We start from the raw sequence: 13,341 nt of genomic DNA, 5'->3' as shown, positions 1-13,341 counted from the left end.
TGCCACTCACATCAGGCTACAGACATGAAATATAGCAACATAGCTGGGCTAAATATACACCTTCATCTGTGTAGGATTACACTGAAGCAATCTCGACAGCTGTGGTGACACATCATTCCTGTAACTCCACCTCTTTTTGTTCTCCTGTTTTTCTATGTAACTCCCTTCCAATGGTTCAGCCAACTGGAGTGTAATGTCTGGCCAGACCAGATCATATTACTGGCTTGTGAATGTGCAGCAACAGATGGTAGATCACAGGAGGGGAGGGGGACAAAGGAAGAGGAGGGAAGAGAACCAGCAGCCTTAAAATTATAAATGGACTTAAAATTAAACCAAAATTGCCCCGTTTATCAAAAAACAAAAAAAAACAAAACTACCTTTCCATGTAATGTCAGGCTGCCATTAAGAGTGTACTTATCAGATCTCACATCATCAAGTACTAAAAAGCTTGATTCCCTGCTTTTATTTAAAAGCAAGTCAGACTTCATGACAACTGAATAAGTTACTTCACCTCTTGCATGCGTCTTTTGGCCCTCTCCAGAGCATCTTCATAGCCTTTCTGCCTCAGCTCACTCAGACTCTCGTAGTACTCCTCGGTGTCGTCGCTCTCTGAGAAAAGCACCTGTGAGAGGATCTTCCAGCCGCAGGTGTCCAGGGCATGACCCAGGTACACCTGCAACTGATAGCACAGGGCGTCCGTCTCCCGCTGTGACATCCCGGGCGGACCGAAAAGGACAGTCCACACGCCAGACTGCTCCTCCGGGAAAGAGGGCAAACAAGGCTCTAGGTCCGAGTTGACGGCGCATAGTTGGAGGTGGGCTGCTCTCAGTTCCTGGAAGGAGAACAGTCCAGCCCAGCTGAAGTCTTCGCGGTTACTGGCCTCGATGTCGCCTGGGTCTGCATCATCCGGAGACAGCGTGACATCCACTGGCTCCAGGATCTCCATATCCGTTATCTTGGGTGTCACAACGTCCCATGTCCCTAAAGTGTGACTTACGCACTCATATGACTTTGAACTACCGGCTTTTAAAGTCTTCCTGTCTGCGTTAGCATTTGTTGTGGGTTTCCCTTTGGGGACAGAGTGCGGTCTAACTTTACCCACTTGGCAGACTCCATCTTTCTTCGCCGTGACGGGACTTTTTGTGTGTTTTTCAGCCACGCAGGCACCGGTGGGAGGAAGCCCAGCGATTGGGCCACAGTCGACGTCCAGTAAAGTGCTCCGTCTCTGCACGGTTCTGTTGTGGCAGGTTATGGCGAACTTTCCCTCGACGTCGTTCCAGGCCACAATGAAAACAAATTTATGTCTCTCTTTTTCGTCGAAGACTTTGGGCCGGACGGACACCCATCCGGACTCTAAGTTATCCTCCATGATGAATGACATCTCATCCAGCCAGTAAAAAAAGACACTTAGATATGCGTTAGCCAGAGGAAAAAAAATCTTCCCTGATGTCGAGGCTAAATGCTACTCGTAGCCACCGACAGCAGACCCCACGTTTAAAAAAAACACAAAGTAAGATTTGGCAGAGCTACAGCGAACAAACCGACGAGCTAGATTAAGAGATGACACAAAGGCTTTCTTGCTTTGTTAACCCGCTGTCTGTTGCGTGTAAGCGGCCGAAAGCGCAGCCAACGTCGTTGTCCCTCCTCCAAATGGTCGGATTTGGGATTCCGACATGAAGAAGTTCAAGCAGCCAAACGCACTCGGACACCGCGGTCTAATCGAAGGAGAGAAGTCGGCTTCATATTGCGGCAGCTAATGTCCGTTGCCATGACACCTGGGCGCTCACCTGCCCGATGCTCGCGCTGTCTTGAATGTGCAGCTCTTTGTCCGCTCTCAGACAATGCCGTCGCGCGACGCACATCGGCTCTCGATGTCACGTGTGAGCTTCTGTTTACAAGCAGAAGGTGCGTGCGTGTTTGTCCGGGGAGGGATTTAACTGGTGACCCCCCCCCCCCCCTCCGGTGTTGCATTCCATCTCCACGATGAAAATGGTAAATATGATGCTCCTAGAAAATGTCGATACCGTACTGACATGCAAAACGATCTTTGAGCAAATTGTTAGTTAGTTGACTAATATTTCTTTATCTCTATAAAACTACAAAAATATCTCTTTATCTCCCAATAATATGCATTTTAAAAGACGTTTAATGATGCATATAATGTACAATATGCTAATGCTGGTTAACTATATCCGCTAGTCTCTCTTTATACCATGTGAACGTGAAATATATCAATTTATCATTAAAAAGCAATGCAAAGTCTAATATTTTATCAGATGCATTAAGCATGACATGTCTTTCTATCACAAACTTTTATTCTTTTCACAATTCTTTTTATTTTTTGGATATTTTTAAACACAGTCCAGTTGTACATACTACATCCTTAAAATGTTTTGTTCATTACATTACAGTGTTTAACGTTTTTATTACGCGTACACTTTTTCCACATGAACCCTTGAAGGCAACATAACAGTCCGTTTCTTTTAACAGCTTAATAAACCAAACGGCACACAAAGACAGAAAACTGTTCCACGCAAACTACTTTTTAATTCAGTAACTTTACGTGTTTAATTTTTAAAAAGTGTTCATTACGAGTTGTACTCTTTTGTTTTTTTTTAATCTCTATTCCTCTGTCTCTTTTCCTCACTTGCATACGTGCACGAGGAGCATAAACATCTGCACGTGGGCAAATCCATGACGCAAATACGTACAGAACGTGTTTAGTGCCAGACTGCGTACGGTAAGCGAACTGGGTCAAAACAGGTTTATGTACCATTTATTCTCTAAGAAAGTTAATTTTCGCATGCAACTTTAAAATCAATCTAGCGACTAGAAAAAAAATGTAGAGTGGGGCAAAGATTACCTTTATGGTGCTTTTAAAGCTACTAGAAAAAACACACAAAACTGTATGTAGAACCAAGTGGGTTAGGTTACTAAGGGCCTTTTCCAAAATCTTGCTGGTGCTTGACTTATATTTAGAATCTTTTCAACTTTTGATTTCCTCTGAGTGCAAACTTCAGTTCTGTTAGTCACTGCAGAGTATTTGTAGAAATATGCCAGCCTTTGTTGACAGTAAGCTTGAGATGGAAGATGTGCGAGGATTCAAAGTACGATGAGGCAAATCTCAAACGTGAATATGAATGTAAAATACAATCAACGGCAGAAATATTGGCATTGATTGTATTTTTTATATGTTTTGTTTTATTATTTTTTTTATTATATTTGAGGGGGGAAAGTAATCTGAAAATAAATGCATTTCCTGCTTTTTAATTCTCTGCCTCTTCTGGTAAATCTTGTGAAAACACATTGAAAAGACATTTCAATGTAGTTCACCAGGTGAAGGTCATGCATTATTGCCATTAAAATTTGGATCAGTTGAGTCAGAGTGCGGAAAGAATACTTCAGCCTAATAAACACAGGAAACCAGAATTCCCTTTGGATTTCCATGGTTTAAAAACAGATAAGCTCTACAGAGCTTCGTAGATTGTTCCCTTATATGGAAATAGGCACATTGATGTCTGAGTAATAATCTGTTAAATTGACTCGATGTTTCACATTTGGTCTCACCCACTAAGGCATGTTCTCTTTCCAATAAAATAGCACCTCTCGTACACTGCCACATTCCCTGTTTTGACCTCACTTTATTTACTGCTCATTAATTTCCATAGTTAAGGTGTAAACAAAAAGAAAAACTTGTAATATTCCACTTTGAGACCGGTTTCATCATTTATCCTCTTGGAAAAGTAAGATGATTGAGAGATATATATATATATATATATATATATATATATATATATATATATATATATATATATATAACAAATAAATAGCCCTGCACCAACTTTGCACTTTGTCCTTGTTTTGCTGGTTTGTACTGAAGTTATTAACTGTTAAACCAAACTGATAAAACTTCTTAATTTTACTTCAAAGTCTGATTCCAAATATTTATGTGCACATCAAAAAGGGTGAAAAAGCACTTTAATTGCAACATAGCAACTTCAGACATTAAATTTGCACTATGGGAAGAAGGCAAACCAGCAGTGGCAGTGTGATGCTTTGGGTAATATTCTGCTGGGAAACCTTGGGTCCTGCCATCCACGTGGATGTTACTTGCAGACCATGTACATGCAGACCATGTACACCCTTTTTAATGGAAATTGTACTCCCTGATGGCTGTAGAATCTTTCAGCAGGCTATATGCCCTGCCCCAAAAACAAACAAACAAAACAAAAAAAAAAAAAAAAAACAAAACAAAAAAACCCCCAAAGGTTTAGGAATGGATGAACAACAATTAATTTAAGGATTGACTGGGCCTCCGAACTCTTCAGACCTCAATCCAGTTGAGCATCTGTGCGACAAAAACAAAACCTATTTTAGGTGATAAGCAACACACCATTTCCTGAAGTTTGACTTTTATAGGTAAGGCTATGTCCATATTAATGCATTTTCGTTTGAAAACTCATTGTTTTCTCTCCGTTTTGGCCTCCCATCCACCCTGAGATGGCGTTTTCCCCTATCCGGGCTAGTGTGGACGTAGTCTAAATGACCCTTCCAAGGAACAAAACCACCAGTGCTGATTTCTTTGTTGCAGTTTGTCGTTTATTGCTGCCCACATCATTGTGACATTACTTGGGTGCTTTCACAAACAACTGTACATTTGTAATACAGTAATTTCACTTTTTTTCTTTAAACAGTTGTGATGGTCATAATAACACTGAAGGCTCAGTCTGGAAAGCCAGTTTCAAAGGTTAAGCATATGATGCCAGTCTTTCACATAGTAAAAATGGTCCTAAAAAAGAAAGAACTTCAGCATTTCAATCTTTTTTGGTACATAAACTTTGGGGAATGTGTGAGTATGCCTTCTCACGCCACCCCTTTGCTTCTCCTTGTCAAAGGCCTCAGACAGGAGCTCAGTGGCCTTGGCTGGCCTTGTCAAACAGAGCCTCCAGCTGCTCCTTGGAGGTAGCCTCCTTTTGCTGCATCAGGTCAGCGTGGCCTTTGGTGACTCCCCAGCTATCAGGTGTGGACATGGAGGGGCAGAAGGGGCGGCCAGAGGCTGGCTTCAGCTTCTCCCAGTAGTCACGGCGGGCCCTAAAAAGAGAAATGGCAAGCTGTCCTGAAAACAAAACAGTGGCAATAATCTTGAGGTGCTTTGAGAAAACTGAAATAACATCTACCTAGCTCTAACCCAAGGCTTGGTGTGCAATGACAGGCCACTACCCCAGCTGCCATGCTTCTCAGATCCAGCAGGAAGACAACCTCGCTCAGCTTCCAGCTCCTCAGCCAAGGCACGGATGTGATACGGTTCAAATCCGCAGCAGCCTCCAATGTAGCGAATCCCAGCATTATATGCTTCCCGGGCATATTTATGCATGTCCATTCTGGTCAGGATCCTTGGCTCCAGACCTGTTGGAAGAGGAGTTTATTTTTGAGGATTTCTTAAAAAAATGTTTTTATGTGGATTGAGAATTTTTAATTTTTTAAAACATTTTTTTTTTTTTTAAAGTAGGGTAATGACCAAACGGGAATTCCGGCAGGTCGATGAATCCCTGGCAGCCGCAGTCCGGAGTATGAAAGGCCAGTGGCTGGGACATGTAGTGAGCCTTCAGCCCAGCCTTCTCCACACCCTCCTTCATCAGTTTCACAGTCTTCACACAAGTCTCTGGGTCAAAGTGGCAGTTAATGCCAACAATATCAGCACCTACAGAGAAGATGTGCAGAACAGATCAGAACTGAGGCAATAAATTGTTGAGATTGTGGAAAATTCTTGTAAGAAATGGTAGCAATCCATGTTGGTTTCAGCTCAATGCTGGATGTATCAGTGCACATGGCTGATTACCTCAGCATCTTTTCATACCACCACTGGATGGCAGCAAAAATCTGATCTACACAGTGGCTTTAACAAGAAATCTAATGACTGAACATTAACACAGACTAAGACTTCAAATGAATACAAACTGCATGCATCGAGTTTAAGATGTCAGGTCCATACCACTAACATGCTAAAAATGCTTTCTTGGTGTATTTGGAGATTGTGACAAATGAAGTTTTGGACCACAAAAACACCAGAAGTCAAGATATTTTGAAACGTAGACATTTTGCAGACCTTGCAAGTCTTGATTTTTTTTTTCCCCACATAACAAAACGAGATGTCCAAACACCCACATTTAGTTTTGCAGTGCTGTTGCGTAATAATATGCGCATTTGTATGACATACCCATGGTAGGCCTGATTGCATTGCTAGACTATATGCCATATGACATAGGACCCGAGCACTTCCCAAACCAACTAAAATTAGTCTTCTGGAAATGTGTAGATCAGCTAAATGTGAGCAAAAGATTGTCAGCATCTGATGTAGGAAACAAGAAAGATTGGCGCAAAGCTTCCACATGTGCCAATGGGAAAATTATACTGAATCCCACATGTCAGCTGAAGATAGCAGGTCCAAAAACAAGCTTGAGCGTAATGTAGCACTAAAACAGGGTGAACAGTTTCCCAGGAGGGTAAACAAGTGCAATGGATAATATTAATTACAGACCCACTGTGTCCCTCCAGTGTGCAGCATGCACTACACCCTGACTGGTCCAGCTACACAGAACAAGACCAGTTCATTTTAAACTGCTTGACCTGAATTTACCATAGTGTGACAAAAAAAGCAGCTGTGAAGAGAGGTGCACTTAGCTCTGAATACGACATTGAAGCCCCATTAAGATACTGAATACACTGTATGTTGTCCACATGGTTCACCGTACCAGGAGGTGTGCGGACCACAAATGTGGGTTCTTACCAGACAGGGAGAGGGGAATGAAAGATGCTATAGAGTTTCATTACAGGAAACAACTTTAAGCACACAGGCTTTCTTTACAGAAGACGAATCGTAATACTCTAGGCCGAGTTAGCAGGAGAAGTCTGGAGTACGAACAAACCAGCCTTAAGTTCATAAGAGACATTTCAACATAGTTCATAGTTATTCATAGGCAGAACTGTGTGCAGCTGTTTGAGCTGATAATGAATTTGAAGTCTGCTTTTATCAGACCTGATCCAAGAGCTTCAATGACATGCAACAGGGTTCGCATCCTTTAGACAACAAGACATTCTGCAATTGTGACCACTGATGTGTGCATCCATTGCTCTGTAGTTACATTACCAAAACATTAGTTCTCAGGTAGTTTCTCTAAACTCTGCTGAGTTTCTTCATATACGTCAAACAATGGCGCCAAAATTAAATAATATTGTTGATTAAACATTTTTTTAAAGTCAACTTTTCTTAAATTCCTGTTACTCAACGTGCGGGAAATTGTCGTACCAGCTTTAACAAGTCTGACTGCACAGTCTCCAGGGCTGACGCCGTTCAGGTCCCCTTCAGGTCCAATGCACAGAGTCGCAGCGACTGGCTTACCGGAAGCCTTCAAAACCTGGACTGCCCACTCAGCCTCTTCCACGTGCTCAAAGTACTGCAAGGAAGCACAAAACGTAAAGACTGCTGAATTACTAAAACAGTTTAAAGCTGCTGTGGGAGCTCTTTGGGACCCCTCAACCTGAATTCAACATACCGGTCCATAAAGGCGTTCAGTCATGAGTACAGTACAGAGTCATGAGAAACACATTCAAATACATTTTTTTGCAGGATACACTTATCTCAGTTACTTGTGCTATTTAAGCAAACAGAAGGGCCGTGTCTGCAACCAAGGGAGGTGACTTTGCTACTCACTGAGACGACTTTCTTTCTCAAGTCTAAGTGGAAAAAATATATAAAGTGGTCATTAGTAAACCTGGGCTCCAGCATTTAGATACTGAAATGTGAGCAGTTATACAATGACATGGTGTAACACCCCCTCCAGACTTTTTCCAGAGTTCAGCACCTTACGAGAGGGGAATTACATGAATATATAGACATAAAATATATAAATGCATGAATAAATGCATTTCTAATTGCAAAAATGCCCAAGCTGAAAATGATTCATTATTAATAAAGTCATTCAGAGACAGGAGAAGAGATGATATTCTAACCTGCTGCAATGGTTTTGTTAACTTTGCTTTACTCCCAAATCTGCACTGAGACAGTTCTAGTTCAGGGACATCTCTTTAAATGTTGACCTAAGTGATCTCTTATCAAAAGTTGCTTTAAGTTTCCAGAAGGAAATGTTTAAGTTCACGGCATACCTCTGCAATCAAGAAGTCGACATTTTTCTGGACAAAGACATCGATCTGTTTCATGAAGATGGCCTTGACCTCCTCCTCGGTCTTGCCGCTGAGGTATGCCGGGGTCTGAGAGACTCCACCTGCCACCAGAGCGTCACCCTCATTGGCCACCTCTCTGGCCAGGTCACAAGCTGCTTCGTTTATTTGGCGTCCCTGTGGATGAAAGGAAATATTTTTTAAAACCACTTATAAATCAGTGCAACTTTCATGTTTTGAGTCCGTTTAAACCCCTCTGCATGCTTGATGAGAGCTCAGAGCAGCTGCACATGAAAACAAACTCACGGTGAAGCTCAGAGTCTGGCCCCTGTTCTCTAGTTTGTCATCGCTTGCGTAGAAAGTGAACGTCTGCATGACATTGGAACCAGCTCTCAGGAACTCTCTGTGCAGCTGCCGCACTGCAAACACAACACCCCCCATTCAGCACTCACAAAACTGGAACTTCAACATTTAAGCTTTAAATGGAGAGCAAGCAGAGTCCTACCCGCTTCGGGGTGCTCGGCAGCAGCTTCAGGTGTCCACGGCCCGGCTTTTACATAACCTCTCTTCTCGAGCGCGAAGACAAAGCCTCCGTCCCCAATAACGACCTCTCCTGCATCCAGGCGCTTCAAAATGTTCTGCCGTGAAGTTAACACGCAAATCAAATCAAAACAACACACAGAGCTGCACAACACCCATTTCATTGCATGAAGCGCGGACAAGCTGACTCAAGTTCAGAGCGCCCTTTACATTTTTTAATCATGCAACATGACGAGAAACATAATAAACAAAAACAAAATACAACGTGTGCATTATCCAGGACTGATCGGAGTGCACGCCTACCTTCTTTTCTCCCGCTGGTGCCATGATTACTGTAGCAGTGACCGCCTCACACTTCTCAGCAGCAGAGTCTTGAGTTTGGAAAAGGCTCGCTTACGGCACCCACGCTGCATTTATAATCCAAGATGGGTGTGTCGCTCCTGATGTCACCCGAATACCACCTCCCTCTTCCACTTCTGATCTTGTTGTTGTTGGTGACGGCGCAGAATCCGTAAAATCTCGGCTCTGTGGAGAGGCGTTGTTTGATCACTTTTGCGGAATAAAAGTACAGCATCTAACCTTTATAGGAAGTTTGAAACCATTACCTATAAAAAACAAAAAAACAAAAACCGTTTTCTAAAATGATTTTTCGCAGTGTTTGTGTAAGGACAGGTCAGGTAAGTGAACACACAGGGTCAGACAGCACTGCCTAATTTTTGTGTTTGTAGGTCAGTTATACCTAAGAAAGAGCTGAATGAATTGTGTGTGTATGCTCACTGATGATGTTATGTCAATGGCAACTGGGAAAACAATTATGTGGTCACAAGGGAGTCACCAAGGGGGGCCATGGGTGGCACTGCCCATCCCCCAAAATTTGCTGGCCCCTCCAGTGGCCTCCCCTGGCAAGGCTGTCCTATTTTGGTAATGATTCTAATAAACATGAGCACAAGAGAGAGGAAGACACCCCACAACGAGTTGAATGACATTAATTTGTTATTTATTCCTGCTTAAAACAGATTGTTATGGATTTCAAAATCTTATTAGATTTGTAATATGTACATGTTTTCAGTGATATCATCTTTGATAGCAGAAAATTAACTAGGCATATAATTCTTTTCTTTCTCCCTTTTTTTTTTGCCATATTTTTCAAGTAGCCTATATTTGACAACATCATAATAAGACTGGAAATTCTGTTTTTGGTTTGCCACCCTAATATTTTTAGTGGCCCCCATACGGCCACCCCTATGTAAAAATTCTGGAGGCACCCCTGGTGATTACACCTTACAAACCAGTAAGGTGTAGGTTGTTTGGGTGTGACAGGGCTGAATATAGACAACAGTGATGTAAACTGGGGTCAGATCCTCAGGTTCAGGTCTTTGGCTCAAGTCTTCATTCGCCACACAACTGCCATGGTAACTGAGACCCTGTTCACCCAGCATGCCATGTTTTTAGGGTCCTACACAGTTTTCTGTACTTGAATATGCAGTATTATATGAAAAGTCTAACTGTTTAGCAAAGTAATGAAAGAAGTATTTAAATCATTTACCTATGTAAAATAAGCAATACTCACATATTCACAGCAACCATCACCTAAAGGTGTTTATACTGCAAAGCACAGACCCTACATTATTTGTGAGAAAAATGCCAACAGCCAGATTCCCCATGAGCAAGTGCTTGGAGATGGTGGGAGAGAAAAACTCAATTTTAACAAGAAGAGACATACAGAAGAAATGCTCAGGGCATCACAGTGGAAGTAAAGTAGCAGTCTTGAGCATGTGGCAGCATGATTAAGGGATAGTTCAGGGTCACATGACCCAGCCCTAATGAGAAACGATAAAACAATAAAGTTTCATTCCAGTAAAATAAACTTGTGGACAAATGATGGAAAAATAGATCCACATATATCTGGGAATTTTTGAAATTGGAAAATATTGTTCTGTAAAGACAGAGTTAACTGATATTAGGCCGTAAATGACCAAAGAGATGATACCATATGTGGGGGGTGTAAGCTGGGTGGGGCTACTGCTCAGCTGCAGGAGGAGAGGTGGAGCAGTTGATTAAGGGACCAGAGAGGTTCAAGAACAATAGAGCAAATGTCTGTAAAAGCAAGAAATTACTGTTCCATCAATATAAAGAAAAACAGTAAATTGAGGATATGGATCAGTTACTATTTCATGGTGATTTCTAGCCCTGGTTGCTATGGGTCTGATGTTGCCTGAGGAGTTTTATCTGTGTATGTTTGCATGTAGTAGAGTGGAGCCATCATTCCAGATCCAAAAAAACAAAACAAAAAAAACAATGGGAGGCAGCAACTCAAAGGCTTTGTCACATTGACAACACTAAAATCTATATGAATCTCTTCAGTCATTCAGCAGAATGACGTGTAATTGCTGTGCAGTGTGTGTTGTTTGGCAATTAGTTGCTAAATTTAAGAGCACCCTCACTGAAAAGTTGACAAAACCTCAAATCACAGGAAGAAAAAGAAAATGTCAGGCGCTACCACTGCCTTGGGCTTTCCATTATTGCCTTTACAAAAGAATCCGACCATAAAATAAACCCACCAGACATGGAGTTGGAGACTGAGACGGTATTCTCCTGGAGACAATTCTCTGGGTTTCTCAAGCCTTTAATTAACTGCCCTGTGCTCTTCAAATACCTGGTCTTCTATCTTGTCTCACTTTCCCATGCTACATTTATGCCACTGATCCCACATGCCTAGCTTATCTGATTGGCTTGTCGAGAGGAGTTGCCTGAGACTGAGACTCAACAGTGTGGGAGGCACAACCAGAGGCCTGCTTCTCTCTTACCTTAACTCAGGAGATGCAGAAAGTATTTGGCTAACCTTTCTATGAAAAACATGTGACTAAACTCCATCTCACTCTCTGCCAGGGCAAAATTAGTGGCTGAAATGACAAAGTCTTCAAAGCCAACTATATGATTGACTGCTGCTTGTTTCCTTGCCTTACCCATACTCCCCTCAGTGAATCAGAATCTTGGTCAATCACATCTTCATCTTTCATGGGATTCCATCATATTCTGTCTCTATAAAATGCATCTTTCATCTCATAAGTCTGGAAGACGTTGCATTTAGCCCTATGAGCCTCATACTGTACGTTCTCTGTTCTGGTTACCATCCTCATTCCTAAAGCTAACCAGGAGATGAGGACTGCCCTCTGACAATCCTTCCACCTGGAGTTCTCAGCTGCCCTGCCAATCTAATGTCTCCTTAAGTATTTCTCCTTTTTTGTCCTTTCTTGGCTATCAATCTCCCTCTACAGGGGTAAGAATTAGCTGTTGCATCAGCTAAACCTGCAGACATACACGAGCACAGGAAATAAGCCTGCACTGCCCCCCTCATCTCCTCAAGATCCAGAATCAAGCTAACTGCTGTTATATGCCTGTCCCCAGTTACAGACCAAAAGGTGCACATTCAAAAAGGACCAAAAGAGACAATCAGTGCTCTCTTAGTTGTCCTTGTATTTTTTTTTTATGTTTTTTAGGTCCTGTGATATGAAATCTGAGTTGTCCCTTGGAATTCACCCCAACAATTCCCACATCCGTGTAGTTTGTGTGTCCTTGTGAAGCAGAGCCACAGGAGGTGGACAGGAGGTGGCGGAGGCCATCAGCTTCTGCTGGGCTGCAACTTCTGCAGCCACAGCCATAAGTCTCTACCTCAGCAGACTGCCAGATTGTGTTTTACCACACTAATATCTTTTTTATTTATTCCTACTCATCAGCTCTTCTCTCTGAGCTCTGCTGCCCAGCCTTTCCTGCCTGATTATACTCTCTCCCCTGCCTGCAAAGTTTAAAAGAAAGAGATGAAATTATTACTTTTTTATATGTAAACAAAAGGCAACACATTTATTTAGTCACAAGCAAAACCAAAACTGCACAAATATTTTAGGTTAGTCTAGATCTCCATGGCACTCCTCTGGCAAACCAGCCCAGACTAACACAAGAGTCAACTAGGCCAAACAACCAGTGGAATGTTAATTCTGAGGGCGGCAGAGCAGACTTGTCATTATGAACTGAAGACAAAGCACACACAGGGAGAAATATATTTATATAATTTTCACTGTGTACAGATTACCATATAACATTTATTAAACACAAAAATTGCATGGATATGAAATCTGACTACATATTTACTCAATATATACAACTCAGGCACAGTCGGGGCCACAAGCCAGGTACTCCTAATGCCGATCCCTAGATCGGATAAATGGAGAGGGTTGCATCAGGAAGTGCATCCATCGTAACTAAAACATGTGGATCGCCATTAATGAGATTTCCATACTGGAAAATGTGTTAGAGGGCACCAAGAGAGAAGGACAGACAGGAGTATGATGGTGAGAGCAAAGATTTTAAATCTAGGGACTTTGACTGGTAAAGCGACAGAGCTGGCTGATATGGAGAATTTTGGTAAAGATGTATCACAGATATATCGTGTGTGCAGGAGACCAGATGAAAGAGAAGCAAGGCTGTGAAGCAAGGCTGTGAGCACTGGAGGTGGATTCAACCTGTTATGTTGATGGGAAGGCAAGTGGAGTAGGGGTAGTCTTGAAGGAAGATATGTGAAGATTGTTGTAAAGGTGAAGAGAGCCTGGAAGTCAAAGGTGTGAG

General features: G+C 42.2%; 2 protein-coding genes across 2 annotated transcripts in view; both read right to left on the bottom strand.

Moving 5' to 3' along the window:
- jmy (junction mediating and regulatory protein, p53 cofactor) overlaps nucleotides 1-1,919 on the bottom strand; it is a 29,159-nt gene extending 27,240 nt beyond the window's left edge. Inside the window, exon 1 of the mRNA XM_026173164.1 lies at nucleotides 512-1,919. Coding sequence (XP_026028949.1) covers nucleotides 512-1,381 — 870 coding nt within the window. The 5' untranslated portion in view covers nucleotides 1,382-1,919. The remainder of the gene's footprint in view (nucleotides 1-511) is intronic.
- Nucleotides 1,920-4,577: 2,658 nt separating this feature from the next.
- Nucleotides 4,578-9,127, bottom strand: bhmt (betaine-homocysteine methyltransferase). The gene is made up of 8 exons (XM_026173177.1): nucleotides 9,022-9,127; nucleotides 8,684-8,816; nucleotides 8,485-8,597; nucleotides 8,164-8,355; nucleotides 7,307-7,454; nucleotides 5,519-5,701; nucleotides 5,178-5,406; nucleotides 4,578-5,091 (listed from the first exon to the last, which is right to left on the bottom strand). The coding sequence occupies exons 1-8, from the start codon at nucleotides 9,043-9,045 to the stop codon at nucleotides 4,911-4,913; spliced, it is 1,203 nt and encodes a 400-aa protein (XP_026028962.1). The 5' UTR covers nucleotides 9,046-9,127; the 3' UTR covers nucleotides 4,578-4,910.
- Between the last annotated feature and the right edge of the window lie 4,214 nt (nucleotides 9,128-13,341).

Source organism: Astatotilapia calliptera, chromosome 7 (assembly GCF_900246225.1).
Source record: "Astatotilapia calliptera chromosome 7, fAstCal1.2, whole genome shotgun sequence".
NCBI lineage: Eukaryota > Metazoa > Chordata > Actinopteri > Cichliformes > Cichlidae > Astatotilapia > Astatotilapia calliptera.
This window is presented reverse-complemented; position numbering and strand designations above follow the sequence as displayed.